The sequence below is a fragment of the Crocuta crocuta genome, unplaced genomic scaffold (assembly GCF_008692635.1).
Source record: "Crocuta crocuta isolate KB4526 unplaced genomic scaffold, BGI_CrCroc_1.0 scaffold330, whole genome shotgun sequence".
NCBI lineage: Eukaryota > Metazoa > Chordata > Mammalia > Carnivora > Hyaenidae > Crocuta > Crocuta crocuta.
The window spans coordinates 281603-304532 of NW_027530521.1; the positions used below are offsets into that span (position 1 = coordinate 281603).

Sequence of the window (22930 nt, forward strand, 5' to 3'; positions counted from 1 at the left end):
CAACAGCCATCGAGGATAAAAACCAGACAGACTAACAGAGCAGTTAGTCACTCTGTCTCTGGGGCCTAAAGGTGAAGTACGTACCCCCCTTGGGTCCCTGAAGCTCCTAAATCATTCTGTGTGATAAAAGTGAGGTGTGCTTCACAAGAAGCGTGAGGCCGAAGTGTCAGGCCTGTCTCTGAGCCACTGTGTAACCTTGGGCAAGTCACTACCCCTCTCTGGGGCAGCCAGGCTTAACAGCCTGACTCCTAAAGGAATGAGCCAGACGACTTCTGTGGCTCTTTCTGATCCTAATGTTCAAAGGCTCTATGCACTGAAAGTGAAATTGTGTGCCTGGCACGCGGCCACACAAATAACCACACTGAGAGCAAAGGACTACACAGTGTTTGCACAGCAGAAGTGCAACTGGCTTTCGAAGAAGGGAGAGTGTGGGGGTGGGGACCGGTGGGGACCTCAGTCAAGGGAACAGATGTGGGTCCTGATGGCCACGTGACATCTTGACTTCTAAGAGGTGAGCCCAGCTCTCCCACGTGGTCAAGACCCGCCTCCTAGAGCCCCATGAGTATGAGAATTGATGGAAGACACAAAACCAGGCTTCCTATGGACACCAGAAGCAGAAACCCACTGAACTGTTAACAGCACCGTTGTTCTTTCTCTACCTGGATCCTGGGGCAAGAAAACGGCATCCGAATACTGACTGAAGGACACATAGCTCTCGGGCCCATCTATGAGTCCGTTGTTGGGAGGCTTAAAGGTGATGTTGGTGAAGCCAGCCACACATGCCCTGTAGGATGACAAGAAGGAAAGAGGCTGCTGGGACACGGCCACCACCCTAGGCATGTGGGGCCCAGCGCTCGCAAGGCTCAGTCCCGAAGGGCGAGAGCCGCCAGGCATTACCGATAGGAGCCCAGGGGCTCCAGCCTGCCGTTGTAATAGCCGTGCGTGGTCGACTCGTTCCCAACGTCGATCTCGTATTTCAAGACTTCAGACAAGTCCTGAGAGCGTCTCTTTTCTTCTGTTGTTATGAGGTACGTCACGTAAGTATTTGAGGCCCCCCTTTTGAAATCCTCATACGTATATCTCAAAATATCTGGAGACGGGCGAACAGCTAAGAAAGGCACACAGAAGGAAAGTCCTAAGGAAGTGATTACAGACAAGAGGTTTACACCTCACACACGTCTACATTAATGACATTGACACTGGGTGATAACGATGATAATGACAGAGCACCAGCGTGCTCTCTGTCCAGGCTTTATTTCTATTGAGTTCTAAGTGCTTGACTTACATAATCTCTCTGCACTAAACAACAGTAAGTAAGAGTCTCATCACATATGTTGACTACCCCACCTTATAGATGGGAAAATGAAGGCCGGGAAAGCTAAAAGGACCTGGGTCCAAGGCCACACCATCCACATGGCGGGGTTGATCTCTAACCCAGACCATCAACTCGCAGCGTGTGTTCTCATCCACCACAGGCTGGTACTAGTCATTCTGGTCACTATGAAATACTGCCTCCTTCACTCCGCAAGGTATAAGCCTGGAGGCTGCTGAAAACCTTCCCAACAAAATGACTTGAAACAGACCCAAAACAAAATGCCAGAGAGACTGAGAGATCTCCGCATCAGTTGTTGAAACTCTAATGGGTTGATGACACTGGCAAAGTCCTTGTCTTCCAGGATCCCCACCCCCCTCACAAGGTGCTTGATCTCTACACCCTCAAGAAGGTGAGGACAGTATTATAGGCTGAGACAACAGACAGAGGTGCCACTGCGTGGTTCAACTTAGATTAAAGAATCAGCAAAAACAACAAAAGTTGGTCCTGAACACCCAGCCTGTGCAAAGCACCCACTCAGGTAACACAAACACCCTCCAGTCGTGCCCTCCTCCTCCTTCCCACGGAAGAATGTAATGGAGCCCCGTCAGGAAGGGGACCTGGGGACCTCTTCCTCTCTCAGCTGTGTGGATGCTCTCTGCAAGTTCCCACCACAAATGCAAATCACTGTCTGTCTTCCTTCGAGGGAAAGCCACCCTTTGGGTGGGCGTGTGTGTGTGTGTGAGAGAGAGAGAGAGAGAGAGAGAAAGAGAGAGAGAGAGAGCTGTTTAAGACTAGTATTCTGCCACCTAGAAGACTCTGTGTTGTAAAAGAGAAGAAAAACCTAGACCAGAGGTCAGCAAAGTATGATCCACAGTCGATCCGGTGAACCACCCATTCCCGGTCAACAACATTTTATGGGAACAGCCACACTCAATCTCACGCACCCTCCTTGGCTGCCCTCGCCCACAACAGCAGCGTCAGGGAGCTGCAACGGAGGCTGCATGGCCTGCAAGGCTGAAACTCTGCAATCCAGCTTTTTACAGAAAGTCTGTCAACCCTGACCTAGACCGTCGGGCAAATAGCTCACCCACCGGCTGCTGAGTGCCAAAGTGTGGGCTACAGGGTAAAAACACGCATGTATTTGCATCTCTAATGTGCCTTAGTGGGCACAGGAATGGCACCCAGTCACAACACGGCTCACTGGCTGTTTAACCCGTAACTGACCCCCTCCTTACCGTTCCCAGTGGTGAGAATGAGAGCATAAGCTTTGATGGGTCCGTGGCTGGCTTCAAACCCACTGAACTCCACCTTTACCGAATTGTGACTGATGGATGTAATATTCGGGGATCCGTCTGGAGAAGGGGGATCTGAAACAGAACAAAATAAAACATGATCACCCAGCATTTAAAATCAAAGAAGTGGGGTGCCTGGGTGGCTCAGGCGGTCAAGCATCTGACTTTGGCTCAGGTCACGATCCTGTGGTTCGTGGGTTCGAGCCTCATGTCGGGCTCTGTGCTGACAGCTCGGAGCCTGAAGCCTGCTTCAGATTCTGTGTGTGTGTCTCTCTCTCTGCCACTCCTCTGCTCACACTCTTGTCTCTCTGTCTCTCAAATATTTAAAAAAAAAAAAAAAAAAAAAAAACGGAACAAAATGATTACGGAGACATTTGCTACTGTGCCCTCAAGTTCTGCCCCTTGTTCTGGGAGCGGTGTGTGGGGTTCATCCACAGCAAGGGGCAGGGAAAGGCAGTGAGGGGCAGAGACGGCAGATCCCCCAGCTCATGAGGGCACTTTCAGCATGCCCCGCCACCTGCCGGGAGAAGGCTCCCAACAACCTTGTTGGCTGAAAACAACTTCCCACTCATATGTTTCCCCAGCCCCTTCGGACCCAGAGGAGGCAGGTGTCTTATCCTGAGAACCAGGGCAGGAGGAAAGCGACAGAGAGAGAACCTGTGCGGCTAGAACTCTAAGGGGGTAGCTGTCCGCAGCACCTGCGCACCGCATGGACACGGCACAGATGGCTTGGCCCCTGAGGACCATGATGGAACAGAACAGATATCCGGAGGGAAGCAAAGCTGCAATGGACAGAACACACTTTCACCTGAGGCCTTGCCGTGTCCCTGTTCCATGTCCTTCACACTGAAGTCCTCATTTTCGGGGCGCCTGGGTGGCTCAGTCGGTTAAGCATCCGACTTCGGCTCAGGTCATGATCTCACGGTTCGTAGGTTTGAGCCCTATGTTGGGCTCTGTGCTGACAGCTACTTCAAAGCCTGGATCCTGCTTCAGATTCTGTGTCTCCCTCTCTCTCTGACCCTCCCTTGCTCACGCTGTCTGTCTGTCTCTCTCTCTCAGAAATAAAGAACATTACAAAACTTAAAAAAATACAGTCCTCATTTTTGCTGGCATCGGTTTAAAATGCCAACTAGAGAAACCCGACCAACCCTCTTCCTAGAAACCAGAAAAGCACACACAGGAACATCCCACGTGCGACCCTCATGGTGAGGCGCCTCCCCTTTCTGAGCTAAGCTTGTAGAGTCACCCTCCGGATGAACACAAAAGGGAGAAAACACTGAATTAAAGATGATCCTTGTCCACACACACACTCTCTCTCTCCCTCTCTCTACCTAAATTAGTCTCCCACATACAGTCTGAATGTTTTCATTAGTATATTCAAGACTCAGAGAGGCTGAGAAAGCTGAACAAAAACACCACTGCGAGACTCCCACACGTGCGCCGTCCAGCACGCCAGCGCCAGCCACCCACAGCTGCTGGGCTCTGAAAACATGCCCAGCCCCAACTCGGACGTGCCACACACGTAAAACACAGACTGGACGTCAAAGACTTAACACGAAAAAAGAATGCAAAGTGTCTCATCAGTAACTGACTTCACACAGGTTACATGGTGAAATAATATTTTTAACACACTGAGTTAAATGTAATGTGATTGAAATCAATGTCAGCTGTTTCTTCTTACCTTTTTTAATGTGGCTCCTAGAATATATTAAATTTTGCAGGAGACTCAACATTTTCTACCGGGCAGTGCAGCTCTGACTGAACCAGGTTCGGCAACCGCTCAAGTAACGGACAGCAGTGACCACCTGGAGGCGCTGTCCCCTAATCGTCAACCGCCTGGCAAGCCTTCCTAACACAGGCTCCCAGGATTCAGCTCTCTGCCTTTGAGCTGCCCAGGGGACTAGACTGTGGGTGGCGGGCTAACTTATCTACCTGCAAGATTGGAAACCCTTTCCTTCCTGAATCCTATCCTCCAGGGGCCCTGTCTGCCTTAATCACCAGTGTCCCTTACCCCAGGCACACATGGTGCAAGAACAAATATTGGCTAAGAGACCATCGCTCCAATTCCCCCATCCCGCCAACACTTCCTACTTCTCTTGGAGAAACTGCAGCTCCACTTTTACAGTAAATAAAAATCGTGTTAAGTTTGTATATGAAAATTCATCTGAGGAAAAGGAGAGCTACGGATTAAAAAAGAAGAGAATCACTGGACTAAATATGTGGTCATTATCCAACTCTACCGTACTGTTCAGCTTCAGAAACTATTCCTGACCAAGTTCCTTCTCTTCACTAGGCACTGCGCACGTCTGACCCCAAATCAGACGTGACTTACATTCCTCAACAACTCAAGAAATGACATGATAAAAGAGAACTACAAAAGGTTCATTATTTCCATTATGTTCTAAAGTGCTGCAGAAGCCCAAAGGAGCGTGACCCAGGACCATCCTATACAGTTATATGTACTGCATAACTCTAAGGAGCCCCATGTACACTAGTCCACATGAATGGTGTGCTATGGAATTGTGTGGTGCACAACCTGAGCAGCCATACATGGCCACTCTCAAGTGGCCTTCCATACACATTACCTCATCTAATTTGTTTTACAGTCCTGAAAGCTAGTATTACTTCCCCCTTTTATAATGAAGAAAAAACAAGGCTCATGGAGGTTACATAGCTTTTCTGAGATCGCATAGCTAGTAAAAGGCAGAACTTAGAATCAAACCCAGGTCGACCTGTCTAAATCCACGGCTCTGTCCACAGAACTCCTCAACCACCTTTCAAGCCAGTGTCCCTGTAATAAGAGGCCTTTTTCTCTTACTATTTCAACCATGAATTCTTTGGAAATTGTCCAGAAACATTCAGATACCCTAAAGGAAACACATCCAGGGGTCAAAAAGCACAAAGCAAAACCAAACCACCAGGTTGAACTAAGGCATAACGTTGGCAAAGACATGGCGAGCAAGAGACAGATGAAAATGAAGCAAAGTATAAGAAACAACTTTCTTCCAAGTACAAAAAATAAGAACAATAAGCCTGAAAAGTCTGACTGGGGGATCCCCTGTGAAGTGAGTGACCCCACTCCCCAAAACAGCAGGGGAGCTTAGCAATATGGATTCTAGGGAATTAAAGAGTTCTTGACTGGATATATGATAATAGCGAATAAAAGTACTGTTCAGTTTTAAGTGTGATGGTAACAGCAATATGGTTATGTCTGAAAGAAAGGGGAAAGGAGACCATCTTGGAGAAATACTTCTTAAGATATTTATAAATAAAACGATAGAGGGGTGCCTGGGTGGCTCAGTCAGTTAAGTGGACGACTTCGGCTCAGGTCACGATCTCGTGGTTCGTGGGTTTGAGCCCCGCGTCGGACTCTGTGCTCACAGCTCAGAGCCTGAAGCCTGTTTCAAATTCTGTGTCTCCCTTGCTCTCTGCTCCTCCCCTGCTCATGCTCTGTCTCTCTGTCTCAAAAAAATAAAATAAAAACTATAAAAACAAAAAACAAAACTATAGAATGACCAGATGTGGTTTCAAAGTAATCCAATCAGGGAGGAGGGGATACATGAAAGAAGACTGGTCAAACTCCGACAAACATTTAACTGGGTGATGATGGATATGTGGGTTTCTTTGCGCTTTCCTCTACTTCTGTGTATATTTGAATATTTCTATAAAAACGCTTTCCTAATGTAATATAATATAATAAGGGAACTTCCTATCTAAAAGAAAACATGGAAGTGAATTATTCTATAAAGCAAAGGAAACTACTTTGGGGATGTTAAAAAATGAGTCCTTTTTACTTTCCTCTTTAAGACTAGATTTCTATAGATCTGGATTAATGGTCAATGCTAGCAAAAACAAACACTAAAATTAGGGGCGCCTGGGTGGCTCAGTCGGGTAAGTGTCTGACTCTTGGTTTCAGCTCACATGATCTCACAGTTTCATGGGTTCGAGTCCTGTGTCGGGCTCTCCACTGGTGACGCAGAGCCTACTTTGGATTCTTTCTCTCCCCTCTCTCTCTGCTCCTCCCCCACTCATTTCTGTCTCTGTGTCTCAAAATAAATAAATAAAGTTTAAAATGTATATATTAGCAGAAATTTAAAAAGACATGTGGATTTGCAGGCCACACGTGCAGACCGCTGGGTCAGCGTTCCCAGGGTGACCACGAAGCCCACCTGTGATGCCAGTGAGGCAGGTGTTCTGGGCGGGAGGTGCCGACTTGTTACAGGACAAGGCAGTGATGCTGATGTTGTAGGAGGTAGAAAAATTCAAATATGTGACATTCGTCCTATACTCGGGGCCATTCTCCAAGGAGCAGCTGTCCAAGTCTGTCACATTTTTCCAAGCCCCTCTGCTGATCTCCAGCCCGAAGCCTGTGTTGGTGCCGGGGGGACAGGCCCACTTGAGAATCAAGGTTGGCTCTTTGGGGACCACCTCACAGCGGAAGGAGGCTACCGGTGCAGGATCTGCAAAGGAAACACAGCACACTGCCAGGGTCCGGGCCGGGTACTTTGCAAACGCCACCATTTAGCGGGCAGTCGAATCCCGGCACATCTGTGATGAGCTGACAGCCATGCGGGATGGTGAAGGAGGGAGAGGCTAACCTTGAACCAGGCATTACTGAATTGTGTGACCCTGCTGGCCATGCAACCGAGCCTCAGGGCAGGACTGTATGAGGATTCTATGAAAGTGGCTGTCAATCGCCACCCTGGAAGGGACCAGGGCTCCGTGACAGCTACCGCTATTCTAACCGTATGGGGGCCCTCTTGACAATCCTTCCGGAAGAGGTCGGGTTAATACTGTCTCACTTTGCCAACGAATCAACTGAGGCTTAAAGAGGCTGTGTAAGTTGCTAGGCAACAAAGCCAACACTTGACCCCCGGGTTTTCTAAATCCAAGTCCAGGGTATTGTACACACACAGCGTCCGGAATAATCAACAGTAAATGGAATCAGTTTTTCATCTTTAAAATGGGATGTTATTTGTCTCTACCTATCTGAGGGCCAATAGAGTTCTTGATGGCCAACCCCAAACTGCTGTACATAGAGAGCTCTGTACTAAGGTGCTAGGGCGAGAGTATGGTCACCGCTTTAATGCAGCAGGATTTTAAAGCAGGAAAACAACCTGTCCGATGCACCGCTACCCCCACAGCTCCTGTTCCGGCCACACCCCCAGTCATAAATGCGAGGACATATTTTCCTCTTGCTCTAGACTGCAATAATTATAGCGAGGAGAAGTCTCAGCAGTGGAAGGTACCCAGATCTCAACGATCAGCTTCTAGACCAAGTGGACGGGGCCCGAGGGGTGCCCTGGAGGGGTGACTCGGAGCTGCGGGGGTTTCTTTAGCAGCTCCACGCGAAAGGTCAGAGGTCGTCAAGGTTGCAGCTCCTACGCTACGCTACCGGGGAGGCTGATCCAATGAGAGCCCTCAGCTTCCAAATTAGCCTGAACACACCTGAGCAGCTTAGTCTAAGGAAGGGAAGACATAGGTACAAAGTGGGTGAAGAGTAAGATGACGCACGGGCGCTGGGGTGACAAAGGCGCCCCAGTCAGACCTGTGAGGCCAAGTACTCACAGCCGTCTGTAGAACATTCCCTGGGTGGCTCTCTGACAGCTCCCTCAGTTAAATACGGGGCTACCCTTCTCGTTATAGGACGTTTTACACTGAGAGATAAGGATCGAGAAAGATAAAAGGCAGGACACCCACTTTAACAATATCGTTTTCAATCTTCTTCAGTGGGAAAGCCAAATCACCACCTACGAGCCTGGATGTCATCCCTCTCCTTGCCCATCACCTCTCGGGGCCTCACCACCTGCCCACCACCCTCTCGCTCCCGTTGCTCCACTCCTTCCCTCCTGCTCTTCCTTCAACACAGCAGGCATACTCCAGCCTCAGGGCCTTTGCACCGGTCTTTCCTCTGCCTATAAAGCTCTATGCCCTGACAGCCATCTGGGTGAGTCCTTCACTTCCTTCGGGTCTCAGCTCAATAGTCACCTTTTCACCGAGGCCTTCCCAGAGCACCCTAGATAAACATCGCATCTCCCCCCTTCCCTGTCCGTTACCCTCTCCCTAGCAGTAATTGTCATCTGTTGACTTGTTTATTATCTGTCTTCCCCGCCAGAATAAAAGTTTCAGGAAGGCAGGGACTTGTGGGGGTCATTTCACAGCGCTCGGCATACATAAGTGTTTAATAAAAATTCACTGGTGAATAAATGAGGAGGACAAGACAGCCCTAATAAGCCTAATAAGGCTTTCTCAGAGAGCTCAGGGTCTGTTACTGCACAGCACACGAAACCTAATAAACCAAAGCCTGTGGAGGACCTACCTGCAAGGTCAGCACCACACAGGAAGGGGTCCAGGAGGCACCTGAGGCCACTCACCTGTACAGAATGACTGCCTGCCAGATGCCAGGGGCGTGGTGACATCTCCCACTTGGGTGAAGATCTCCACGGTGTATGACGAGCCAGGTGTTAACCCAGTGACGGTAGCATAGGTCATGCCAATGTCTGTGACTAGTGCTTTGCTGAAATTTCCATCCTTCCCAATAAGAAGGTGGTAGGTGTACCTGGGAGAAGCTTCATCAAAGTTCTGCCAAGTTAAGGTTGCTGCTGTGGTGCTGGTATTTACTTCAATGTAGGCTACATCGCTGGGCCCTTAGTTTAAAAAAAAAAAAAAAAAAAAAAGGCATGGATAAGTCTTGAATTCCAGGACTATTTTATTTACTGCATCTAAAAATGGCCTAGCTCCGGGGTGCCTGGGTGGCTCAGTCAGTTAAGCGTCTGACTTCGGCTCAGGTGAGGATCACACGATTTGTGGGTCCGAGCTCCGTGTTAGGCTCTGTGCTGACAGCTTGGAGTCTGGGGTCTGCTTCCAATTCTGTGCCTCCCTCTCTCTCTGCCCTTCCCCCACTTATGCTCGCTTACTCTCTCTCTCTCTCAAAAATGAATAAACAATAAAAAAAAAAAAACTTAAAATGATTAAAATAGCCTGGCTCCTTTGGGGAAAACATAAATAAAGCAAACATTTGCTGACTCAAATTACAGAAGGCTTCCCCCCAAAAAATTCAGAAAATAATTATAGATTAAATCTCAAAAAAATTCATTTTTCAGGCTTCTTTTTTTTAAGACTTTAAGTTTACCTGAAATATATTTTCCAGATACAATTTCCTATCTGTTTTGGAAATCTGATTCATGAAAGATAAAATACATACCAAAAAGATCATACAAACTATCATCTCTACCATAGAGTTAGGTCAAACATTAGCAAGACACCTTCCTCAGGGCTCTGCAGGCAAAGCTCCCCACTGGAGCAGTATCTTCTAATGTCACCAAGACAAGGTGACTCCTCTAGTCTGTATTCCCAAGGAATGAATGGGATAATTATGTTGTCCATGCTTATTGGATCTTCCTGCTTCTAAGGACAGTTCCCAGCTCACATGGCTCAGCACCAATGCCCCAAGAGAACAGCAGAACCTTTGCAGAAGCCAATGTTTTCAGCTTAAGCAGCTTCAGATTCTACCTGGAGCCCAGGGACACAGTGGCCGATTACCCCACTAGTCAATCAGTGCTTGCTGCACCCCACCCCCGCCCCCCCAACTTCCGTCTAGGAGAGTCAGAAAGAACAGCCCCTGCCAGAGAGTCCTGAGAGACTTACATGTGTACTGTGCTGTGGAGTTGGGCGTCCCCTGGGTGTGGTTCACTTCTGGGAAGATTGTGATGTTATATAAGGTGCCTGGAACCAAGTCTTCGAGAATGATCTCTCTGCGAGAACTGTTTTTCTCATCAGAGCCGTGCTCGGACTGTATAAGTAGGTGGTAGGTGTACTCGGAACCGTTGTCTGTATTCTGCCACGTCAGCTCCATCCCAGTTGTGGTGACGTTGAGCACACGGATGTCAAACACGGCACTGGGGTCTGATGGGAGGAAAGGAGGTACAAAGGAAGAATCAAGGACCATCTTAACGCCCAGCTTTATTTCAAAATGTCAGGAGAACTTGCTCTTTTGCCAGCAGAGTCTCAGACCGAGTTCACAAAGGGCAAACTCCAAAACAAGCGAGAAACACACACGCTCGTGTCTTTTGAGAGTTTTGGCTCTTCTGTAACACCGATGAGCTTACCAATCCATCCTGTCGGTTCTCTGGCCTTTCGCTTTTGTCATAAAAATGCCCCCTTTGGGGAGTCTTCTGGAGTGGAGGTCGTGTTCAGATTCCTGATCTGAGTGCTGATGACCCGATGGGGTCAGCTGGTGACAACTCATCAGACTATGCACTTATGAGGTGTATGTTTTCAGTGTGTATATTATAACTCAATAAATAGTTTGGGGGGGATGTGCATGTGTGTGTTTTACATGCATGTACCACACTCACGTACCATCTCTTCCAAAATTTATTTTTTTAAGTGGCTTCTCCATAAAGGGAGCGGGCTTTGAGAGTCTTCTTTCCCTACCACCAGATTCCTGATGACACAGGGATTCCACAGACAAAAGACCATAAAAAGACACCATTATCTGGGTGGCTCAGTCAGTTGAGCATCCAAACCTTGATTTCAGCTCAGGTCATGATCTCAGGGTTCATTGGTTCAAACCCTGCATCAGGCTCCACACTCACCACAAGGAGCCTGCTTGAGATTCTCTCTCTCTGCCCTTCCCACATGCATGTTCGTTCTCTCTCTCTCAAAATAAATAAATAAACTTCAAAATAAGAAAAAAGTACACCATTATCTACAAATGTAAAAAACAAAACAGAAAAAAACTAGGAATAACCTAAATATTCCATAAAAAGAGACGGGCTCCGTAAACTGTCATCTGGCTACATAATGAAACACTCTGCAGCCACTAAAAACATTAAGACCACACACACTATGGGAGGGAAGCTACAATATACATGGAGTTAAAAGAAATAGTTGAAATGCAAAATAAAATTATTTGTATAATAATTACAATGATGTAAACAAAACCCATGACAGGGCACCTGGGTGGCTCAGTCAGTTAAGTGTCCGACTTTGGCTCAGGTCAGGATCTCGCGGTTTATGGGTTCGAGCCCCGCGTCAGGCTCTGTGCTGACAGCTAGTTCAGAGCCTGGAGCCTGCTTCAGATTCTGTGTCTCCCTCTCTCTCTGCCCCTCCCCTGCTCACACTGTCTCTCTCTCTCTCTCTCTTTCTCTGTCAGAAATAAAACATTAAAAAAAATAAAAAATAAAAAAACCATGACTGTGGACACAGATGTAAATGGAATTCAGCTGGGCTAGAAGGTGGAATTCTTCTACTTTCCTTTCCTTTTTATGGTGGTAAAATATCTGTAATTGTAACCATTTGTAAATGTACAACTCAAGACACATTAAATACATTCACAATTTTGTGACACCATTATCACTATCTATACCCAAAATATTTCATCACCACCAGCATACACTCTGTTCCCCTTAGGCAGCAGCTCTCCACTCTTCTCTCCCCGGTAACCTCTATTCTCCTTTTGTCTCTATGAACCTGCCTATTCCAAGAACCTCATGTAAGTGGAATCCTACAATATTGGTCCTTCTTGTCTGGTTTCTTTCATGTACCATAATGTTTTGCAGGTTCACCCATGCAGCAGGTATCAGAATTTCATTCCTTTTTATGGCTGAATAGTATTCTATTGTGTGAATGTACCATATTTTGTCTATCCGCTGCTCTGTGGACGCTTTGCTGCTTCCATGTCTTGGCTAATGTGAATCCTGCTACCACGAACACTGGTATACAGATAACTGTTCGAGTCTCCAATTTCAATTCTTATGGAAATATAAATATCATATATATACGAATACACATACACACACACACATATATATACATAAACATACACACACACACACATAGGATTGGAACTGCTGAGTCATATAGCATTTGTTTTCTTCTTCAAAATTGCCTTTAATGCTGGTATACTGATTTTTTAAAAGTTTTTAGTGTTTATTTTTGAGAGAGAGACAGAAAATGAGCAGGGGAGGGACAGAGAGGGAGACACAGAATCCAAAGCAGGCTCCAGGCTCTGAGCTGTCAGCACAGAGCCTGACATGAACCATGAGACCACGACCTGGGGTGAAATCCGACACAGAACCACCCAGCTGCCCCACTGTTATACTGATTTTAATGATAATGGAAGTTGTTCAATCATAGAATGGTAATCCCCTAAGAGATTAGTGCCTTATTACAACTCTCCCTGATTTCCATTCAATGGGACTCAATTATAGGTTACAGTACAAGACATGCCTTCTCCTCAGTGAATAGTCCTAAATGGCTCTGCAGTTGTACCGCATCAGACTATCAGTCCACACTCTGGTTAAGACCTCGTTCTTCAAAGCCAGAGGCAGTTTACTCCCTTGTCACTCTGGGCCAGTTCACCTCACAGAACTCCCAGTTCCTACTCTGGAAAGCAGAGATGCTAATAGTGCCTACCTCATAAAACTGTGACAAAATTTTTTAAATGAAAGATGAGAGCCCAGCACTTTGTAGAACCCCAACAATTAAGCTACTATCACATTAAGTTCTGGGCATCGGCAAGTCACGCAGTACCAAGTGTCCCCCACCATGGTGATCCTCATCGTTAGTGACATTCTCAAAAGAAAAACAGAAATATATGTTGATGTTAAGACCCCATCTCAATAGTCTAATCTAAAATGCAGACTTGAGGTGTGCCTGGGTGGCTCAGTCAGGTAAGCATCTGTCTTTGGCTCAAGTCCTGATCTCAGAGTTCATGAGTTAGAGCCCCATATCGGGCCCTCTGCTGACAGCTCAGAGCCTGAAGTCTCTCTCTCTGCCCTTCCCCCACTCATGCTCTGTCTCTCTCAAAAAAATAAACATTAAAAATATTTTTTTAAAATGTTTTATTTATTTCTAGGAGAGAGAGAGAGAGATAGCGTGAGCAGGAGAGGGTCAGAGAGAGAGGGAGTCACAGATTGAAACAGGCTCCAGGCTCTGAGCTGGCAGTCAGCACAGAGCCCGACGCAGGGCCCGAACCCACAAACCACGAGATCATGACCTAAGCGAAAGTCGGACGCTTAACCGACTAAGCCACCCAGGCGCCCCATTAATTAAAAAAATAAAAAATAAAATTCAGACTTGAAAAGGAATTACTGCATTTCACCTAACAAATGCACTTTAGCAGTCCCTTATTTTGGAAACAGATCTTTCCAGGAACTATCAATGCCTTCACCTGACTAACAGAGTTGAAGAAACCTACATAAGGAGAATCTAAAAAGCCCCAAAGATTTCATGTGTGGCTAAAGGAATTAGTCTCATTTCTTTATTCTTCCCCGCTGTATAAAAGATTTCAATTCTCTTACAATCACAGCTCAAGGAATAGTGTATGTTTCCAAGCTTTCTCAAAAAAATGTATTTCAAATTTTAAAAACAGTAATGAACATTAAATTGTTTTCATGAAATACTTTTATCAGTATCACTTAGCCTCAAAGAATAATGTTGTTTATGAAAGACTGTAAATAATCTACAATCTACTTGTCCAACAACGGGGTAGTACCTCAATAATTTACAATACATCCATATCAGTGGTTTTTAAACTTTTGAATCTTAGGAGCCCTTTACCTTCTTAAAAGAGAACTTTTATTTATATAGTCTATATTATATTTACTGTATTAGAAATAAAAATGAAGAATTTTTTTTAATTTTTTTAATGTTTTTTATTTATTTCTAGGAGAGAGAGAGAGAGAGACAGCGTGAGCAGGGGAGGGTCAGAGAGAGAGGGAGTCACAGACTCTGAAACGGGCTCCAGGCCCTGAGCTGGCAGTCAGCACAGAGCCCGATGCGGGGCTCGAACCCACGAACTGTGAGATCATGACCTAAGCGAAAGTCGGACGCTTAACTGACTAAGCCACCCAGGCGCCCCGAAATGAAGAATTTTTTAAAACATAAGAATACACAAGCATACATTCCATTAGCCATCAGAGTGATGACATTATCCCTTGTCCTATAGCATCTGGAAAGCTCCACTACACACTCATCATGAGTGAAAAAGCCAAATAACACTTTAGTAACAGTATGATAATAATAACTCATCAACTCCTGGAAATTATCTAGGGGACTCTCAGGGATCCCTGGATCATACTTTGGGTGACAATGATCCAGCCCACAAGGCAGCCAAGTTTTCCATTAAGGAACACAGAATAAATATTTTAAGCTCTGTGAGCCATATATTTTCTGTTGCAGCTACTCATTTCTAGCCCAAAAGAAGTATCTATATTCTATATCAACACATAAGCATGGTTGTGTTCTAATAAAACTTTATTTATAAAAATAGGCAATGGTCAGATGCGGCCCATGGGCCATTATCATCTGTTGACCCCTGACTTAGACAATGGAATGCCAGGCAGGGATTAAAATCATCCTGTAGAAATATTTATATCGACAGGGAAAAATATTCATAACAAGCGGCTACATGGAAAAAAGTAGATTACAAAACGACATGAATAGGATGACTTCAATGTTCCTAAAAGAAAAAATCTATAGGGGCGCCTGAATGGCTAAGCTGGTTGAGCATGTGACTCTTGATTTTGGCTCAGGTCATGATCTCACGATTCATGAGATGGAGCCCCATGGCTTCTCTCTCCCTCCACCCCTTCCCCACTCACTCACTCAATAAATATAAAGACACACACACATCTGTATATATCTTAAAACTGTAAGATCAGAGAAGTTATCAGTGGTTATCTCATACATCAAAAATACGCCAAGAGTTATAGTGATGATTTCCGGTTGATAGTTTACTATGTGATTTTCTTCTCTTGGTTGTCTGTATATTTTACATAATGAAAATTCATTACTGTCATTATAAATGTGTTTAGGATCTTTACTAGATAATTAAAAGCAGTATTTGGAAAACTTGGCATTATAAATTATACTGATTTCCTTTAAGAAACACCACTTTTTTACAAGGAACACAGCCTATTTATTTGCTTACCGGTTCTACTGTAAACCGTCTGGGCCTCCCCTTTAGTACCATTTGGTCCTTGTGGAATTATTTCAAAACGATAGCTGGTTCCAGGGGATAAGCCATCAATGACAATACTTTGGTTTTGGGTTACTGTTTCCAGCAGAGGTTCTCCACCTCCATCCTTTGTGGTGAGTATCTTGAAGAAATCTGCGTCATCGCTGCTCCAAGCTAAGCCAATTTCCCTTGTGCTGACACTCGTCACTCGAAAGTCAGAAACGGGGCGGGGGGCTGAGGGAAAAGAGCAAACAACTAGCTTTAGAACCTGTTTCTACAGAAGACTGGGTGACTGAACCTCACAAAATATTTACACTGAGATTAAATGCACACTTGGGAACATCTGACCTTTCTCTCTTCTTATTATCACCTACAATGCAAGCAACTTAGCAACTGGTATTTCTGGCTATTGAGAAAACGGTTGGCTACAAGAGCATAGAAACTGCATGCTTAGTTATACAAAAGTCATTCACTAGAAATGAGAGGAGGCGTGAACCCACATGGGCAAGAGCTAACACTCTGGTAGGACTTTGACCGTTGCTGGCTGCTTTATCTCAAATACATTATTAGGCCTCCCAGAACCTCTGTTTAGGAACATGCAGCGGAGGTTGCTGTTGACCCTTAAAACTCATTCCCTACCTGGTTTTTTCCTTAGTCATAGAGCTTTTTAGCTGTGTACCTGGCTGTCGGAAATAAAGACTACATTTCCCAGCCTCCTTTGCTGCTAGATTAGCCATGTGGCTAAGCTCTGGCCAATGGGATGTGAGCAGAAGTACTATACGACTTTTAGGAAGTATCATAAAAGCATGGAGCACTGCCTTCTGCCCTTCTTCCTCCTTATAGCTAGAATGAAGATGCAATACCCAGAGCACAGGCTGCCTAGCTCCAGAATGAGTACTGTGGCTGTGGTGGCACCTATGGCTTCCTGATCCCCGGATTACAGCTCAGAATATATATTTCTGGAGTCAACACCTACAGTGGAGGTTGCAGACTGACAAAACTGCACCCTTAGTGTGGGAGTCATTTCTGGGTCCCAGCCTAAAGCCTGCTCCCCCAGCTGTTAAGAGTTGAATCGTGTCCCCTCAGAATTCATATATTGAAGCCCTAATGCCCAGTGCCTCAGAATGTGGTATGTTTGGAGCCAGGGTCTTTAAAGAGGTGATTAAGGTAAAATGAGGTCATCAGAGTGGGCCCTAATCCAGTATGACTGGTGTCCTGGGAAGAAGAGAAGATTAGGACAGTCATGCACAGACCAAAGGACAACCACGTGAAGACACAGGGAGAAGGCGGCCATCCTCAAGCCAAGGAGACAGGCCTCAGAGGAAACCAACCATTCATCGCCTTGATCTCAGACTTCTTGCCACCAGAACTGTGAGAAAATAAATTTCTGTTGCTTCAGCTCCCCAGTCTGTGGTACTTGCGACAGCAGCCCTAGCAAAATAACACACCAGCCCTCCCAGCCACTCTGCCAACCTCAGCTCCCAGGATCAAGTTCCTCCGGGCTTAAAACAGCTCATAAAAAGCTTCTGTTTCCTGCAATGGAGCCCTGGATGATGCTCTACTGTCCCATCCTGACTAGCACTGTGCTGCTTTCACAGGGACAAAGAAACAAACTCCTGTTTTGTTTAAGCCATGCATACTTGGGAAGTTTTTTTTTGTTACTCACAGCCAAACCTAATCCTAACTAATAAAGGGACTGAAGAGTAAAAATGAAAAAGGTGAGGAAGGGGAAGCAGATTCCACTTACCCCAAAGAGCCAGTCCAGAAGACATTTGTGAAAGTGCCTAAGGTGTGCTTTCTAGGAAGCAACAGACACCCAGGTAAAGCACTCTGCGAAATGAGCCCTGAGTCCAGAGCTAGGCACCCCTGGGTTCAAGTCTCTGCACCGCCACTTGCTAGCTAGCTCTGTGGCCTTGAGCAAATCACTCAGCTGGGCGGGGCTGCAGCTTCCTTATTTGTAAAACAGGGATCCTAATACCTACCATGGAGGCCATCGCAATTCACATAAAGCACCTGGTAGAGTACAAAGCTGATACTGTTATACCATGTACTACTGGTATAGCATTATTGCTCCATTTTAATTATTGGATCTTCTTTGGAACAGAAAGAAAAAAAAACACTTCTTTTAATGTTTATTTTTGAGAGAGAGAGCAGGGGTGGGGGGCAGAGAGAGAGGGAGACAGAGAAGCAGGATCCAGGCTCAGCACAAACCCTGATGCACGGCTAAAGCCCACAAACTGTGAGATCATGACCTGAGCCGAAGTCAGACGGTTAACTGACTGAGCCACCCAGGTGCCCCAGAATAGAAAGCTTTTTTATTTGCTACCTATCATCCTCTCTTTAAAGCACACTTAAGCAAAGAAAGGATGAGATATACCTATGCCCTGCTTCATTGTAATGCCAGATTCCAAAGGACAAAGGGACATGAATATCCAGGTTCTTTTTGTCTCCATGAATCAATCTGCCTCTCCCATGCTAGAAAGAATGGTTGTTATGAGCACAGGCTGGAGTCAAGAGAGCCCAGCTGTCAAATCCCACCTCTGCCACATGTGTTAACACCTACCGACAGCACCTGTCTCCGCCACGGCTCCCTTGTCCATAAAATAAGGCTAATTCCAACCATGTCACAGATTTGTGAACATCACATAAGAGAGAGGCAGGAGGGGCGCCTGGGGGGCTCAGTCAGTTAAGCATCCAACTCTTGATTTCAGCTCAGGTCATGATCTCATGGTTCATGGGATCAAGTCCCACATTGGGCTCTGCGCTGACACCGGGGAGCCTGCTTCGGAGTCTTTCTCCCTCTTTCTTTCTGTTCCTCCTGTGCTCACATGCTCACTCTCTCTCAAAATTAAATTTAAGAGTGTAAAAAAATAAAACGAAAAGAAGACAGTGCAAGGAAAGCATGTGTACCATGCTCAGCATATGGGGTGGGTCGGTCAACAATCACCGTTATTACAGCTCACATCCAGAAGGGGGGGGAGAGTCCCTGTGGGCTCAAACACTGAGCTGTGTTTGCCTTGAGGGTAGGGACACATACCTGGGCCTGGCACATAGCAGGCAGGTGAGAAAGGTTAGCAAAGCAATGAGTAAACTCACGGGTGTACACCTGGAGAAAACCCGGCACGCCCTCGGAGCTGTTGCTAAAGAAAGGATGCACTGTGATGTTGTATAAGGTGCTCGAGTTGAGTGAAGTCATGATGACCTGAGTCTCATTGACATTGAGGGTGAAGGAATCGGTCTCCCCAGTGACTTGTATCTTGTAGGTATAGACAGAGGACGACGCAGTATCATTGATTTTCCAGGTCAGGGTCATGCTTGTTGCATTGATGCTCACAACTTCAATGTCAAACACTTGACTGGCAACTGTGAAGACACAAGGGGCATGAACAGTAACCAGAATGGCCAAGCCAGAGACAGAGACAGAGACAAACCATCACCAGGGCATGCTGTCTATTGTAAGAAAGACTCTTGCGATCATGCCTTCCTATCCTATACCATTTCACCACAACATACACCAATGCATGGGGGTCCCAGCAAACGTCAGGTATCATCTTCAGGGAAGAAACAACCTGGCCAATTGCAACTGCATAGTTACGCTTCGTTCTTCTTGTGGGTTTACTCTCAGAGATAGGACAGACTCCTCAAACAATAACATGGACTCTACTCATGCATGTCCGTGTCCTGGGGTGACCCAGAAACACTCCCAAGCATATATTCTTCCAGAATGAACTATACAGGACCCATTAAAGATCCCACATGTTAGCACAAGGCAGGTCCGGGTTCCAAGGTTAGTTCTGCATTAATGGCCAGGTAGTTCTGAGGAAAATCACATGAGCGGTTTCCTCATCTGCAAAATCGGGTTAACACTCCTAACCTTGAAAAAAGATGACACTACATGCTGCATCACCGGGGTGAAGGAGGGGCCCTGCCAGAGGCCCTGGGACTGGGTTCCTTCCACCTGCAAGTGATGCGACCCGGCGACCAGGAGGCGGAGGCGTAAGCAGTGAAGTGATTCTCCCACGTGCCTTGGCTCTGGGTTGCCTGTTGTGACATGCCTGCCTCTTCCACTGGCCCAGCCCCCACTGGGCTCCGGAAGTACCATTTCTTCCCCCTGCTCATCAGCCTTAGAGGTGACTTCTACCCCAGCTAATGTCAGGTGTCTCAGCATGCTCTGAGGATTTCCTTAACCCCATCCCACCTAACAAGTCGCCTGAAAAATGCCTGGTACGAGACACATATACGTATGCATGTATGTATGTCTAGGTATGCACATATACACACACATGCACATGCCACACAGAGAGGGTTAAGGTTACTATAATGATTACTTATCAAGTGCTAGGACAGTTCGACACAAACCAGGCCGTGTGTATCCATGTATCTGAGAGCCTAAGATGCAACCATTTTTTTTTTTAATGCTTATTTATTTTTGAGAGAGAGAGAGAGAGAGACAGAGTGTGAGCTGGGGAGAGGTAGAGAGAGAGGGAGACACAGAATCTGAAGCCGGTTCCAGGCTCCAAGCTGTCAGCACAGAACCCGATGCGGGACTCGAACTCAGGAACCGTGAGATCATGACCTAAGCCGAAGTTGGAGGCTTAATCAACCTAGCCACCCAGACGCCCCTGCAATCACTATTTAATTCCGCTAAACCACTTTAAAAAGTAGGGAACCTGAGACCCACACTGACCCCACAAGATCCCTCTTAGCAAGTCAGGCAAAGCGCTCATCCTCTGGATGGATCCAACCCTGGGGTACATCGCTCAGCAGGGGGCCCATTCACCCTCTTGCACAAGCATCTTTTGTGGAGGATGCCCGCCACTGTCAAAGGCACCCCTGGGGGGGCCCTTCCTCCTCCTCCTCCTGTCCCACCCTCTAGACACTGAGCCCTCCCACCTGCCAACCTGCTCAGTCACTGAGGGTTCCCAGAAGCCAGGTGGCCTTTCCTATAGCTAATTCTCCTCTCCTCATCCACATGCTGGCATCACCAGTAGAAGGGGAAAGAAGAAAGGGGGGCACGAGTGAACCCTCCCTCAAGGTGGACACCCGGAAAAGCAATAATTCTTTATAGACACAACTCGTCACAGGCGTCCTGCCCGGACTGTCCAGCCTCTGCAAGTAACATGGCCCTGCCAGCAACCGCCTCTGAGAGAGACACACGACTTGCAAGCATATGATCACAGCCCTCCAGGAATGAAGTCAACCCCTCCAGGATTCTCAGGGTCCTCGGGCTGTCACCCGCTCCCCGTGCCTCTCCACCTTCATACCTCCGTGCCCACCACGTGCACTTCCACTCATGATGTTTCCTAAGTGGACGTGTCTTCCTCCCGCTCTCCCTTTATGCAAATCCTATTCTCTCTTCAAACCAAGTTCAAATCCTGTCTAGAAGAGTCCTTCCCTTGGGATTTGATGTTAAGCTTGTGCTCCAGCCTTCCAATGTCCAGAGCATTCAGCAGGCGGCTACAGTGGACAATGGCCACGTGTCGCGGGGATGGTACCCAGCAGCACCAGATCCCCTCTGGTGTGAGGAAGTGCCTGTCACCCATGTAGAAGCCAGAGGACCACGCTCCCTTCCCCAACACAACCATCCGGAAATCAGGAACGTGACAGCCTCCCTATCTCGGGAGCCGGACTCCTGAGAGTGTTACCAGGTCTGGTGTGCTCCAGCTTTCCAGAGTTTCCCAGACTCTAGTCTTATTTTCTGCCCTTATCCCCCAGCCCCCACCCCTTCTCCCTCCATTCAATGGGTCTCTGGCAGCCTTGGAGAATAGATATATTTTTGGATCAGGTAACCAGAGTTGGAGTTCATGTTGCCTCCACCAAGTCCCTGAAGGTGACACTGGTTACAGCATTTACTCCTGAGCCCACGGGGCCTGACCGTGAACTTGTCAATGTGCGGATGTCTGTCTCGACTCCCCATTCTATACTGAGATCTCCTTAGGAAAGAACCATGCATTTCTCTGCTCCCTCGTCAGCACCAATCCAAAACACCTCAAATATTGGTCAGTTTATGGAGTGAGAACACCATTAAATTTTAGGTAGGAAGAGCAATGAGCGTATCAACAAGCTTCAACAGAAAGCTCAGCATGCATCTGGAGGGGAGGCCAAAAAACAAAACAAAACTAAATAAACAAAAAAATGCATTTTCTTACCCGAAGGGGAAAATACTTCACCAACAAATGGCCAGAAGAATGGCTATTTCTAAGGGAAAAATATGACACCAGTGTGTTTCATGGGCTCGGGGGCAGAGACACAGAAGGAAGACATGAAGTAGCACCTCAAGTCTGCACACCAGAGCCGCCTGCTACGCTTCAGTGAGCTTTTGAAAGAAAGAAGCTTCTTGGCTACAGAGTTGATAAGAAACTCACTGGATGTGCTCTGTCCAAAATCTCTTCCAGAAAACTCCCTCTGACAGCACAAGTACTTGTGAAGCAAGAGATAACAGAGAGACGGGAATCACAGAAGACAAATGTGGGTGCTGGAAAACGCTGGCCTGAAGACATTCTACAAAATTCAACGTGCCTGGGGTCCCTGGGTGGCTCAGTTGGTTAAGCCTCTGACTTTGGCTCAGGTCAAGATCTTATGGTTCATGAGTTCGAGCACCTCATCAGGCTCTGTGGTGACAGCTCAGAGCCTGGAGCCTACTTTGGATTCTGTGTCTCCCTCTCTCTGCTCCTCCCCGGCTCGTGCTCTCTCTTTCTCAAAAATAAATATTTTTTTTAAAAAATTCAACCTACCCNCTCATCAGGCTCTGTGGTGACAGCTCAGAGCCTGGAGCCTACTTTGGATTCTGTGTCTCCCTCTCTCTTTGCTCCTCCCCAGCTCGTGCTCTTTCTCAAAAATAAATATTTTTTTTAAAAAATTCAACCTACCCGTCCTGAACGTTATGAGCTGGTGCTGTCCTTCTGTGCCATCTGCTGCTTGAGAATAGACAGTGGCGCAGTACTGTGTGTTGGGCTCCAACCCCATAATCAGAACTTCCGTGTCTCGGGTCAGAAGATGGTCTGAAGATGGGTCCACGGGCTTGAGCTGGTATCCAGACGTGGGGGCCGTGCAGCTCCAGGGTTGCTGCGAGAAGCTCTCCGTGGTGTTGGCATCTGTTTCCACCACAAAAGTCAAATACATTAACTGCACCAGAAGTACCTGTCTGCCCACAGCACCTTCCCCGTAAGAGGGCACATCAGGCAGCACCCACAGTTACTACACCACAAATTCTTGCCTTCCTCCCCTGCAGAGAGATACGTCCTCCTAGAAGGACCCTGATTTTCAGCAGATAGTTCACTTTCTTTTATCCCACCTACCACCAACCTTCTCTTTCCAGCTCTGCTGTTCTCAGCTCCTCCCCTTCTTTCAGGAAAATCG

General features: G+C 46.8%; 1 protein-coding gene across 1 annotated transcript in view; it reads right to left on the minus strand.

The window, feature by feature from the left end:
- Positions 1-22930, minus strand: part of PTPRJ (protein tyrosine phosphatase receptor type J) — a 50960-nt gene that overhangs the window by 20545 nt on the left and 7485 nt on the right. Inside the window, exons 4-12 of the mRNA XM_077767275.1 lie at positions 22441-22665; positions 18668-18934; positions 15545-15805; positions 10255-10512; positions 8982-9254; positions 6777-7067; positions 2551-2682; positions 898-1108; positions 660-784 (exon numbers count right to left, since the gene is read on the minus strand). Coding sequence (XP_077623401.1) covers positions 660-784; positions 898-1108; positions 2551-2682; positions 6777-7067; positions 8982-9254; positions 10255-10512; positions 15545-15805; positions 18668-18934; positions 22441-22665 — 2043 coding nt within the window. The remainder of the gene's footprint in view (positions 1-659; positions 785-897; positions 1109-2550; positions 2683-6776; positions 7068-8981; positions 9255-10254; positions 10513-15544; positions 15806-18667; positions 18935-22440; positions 22666-22930) is intronic.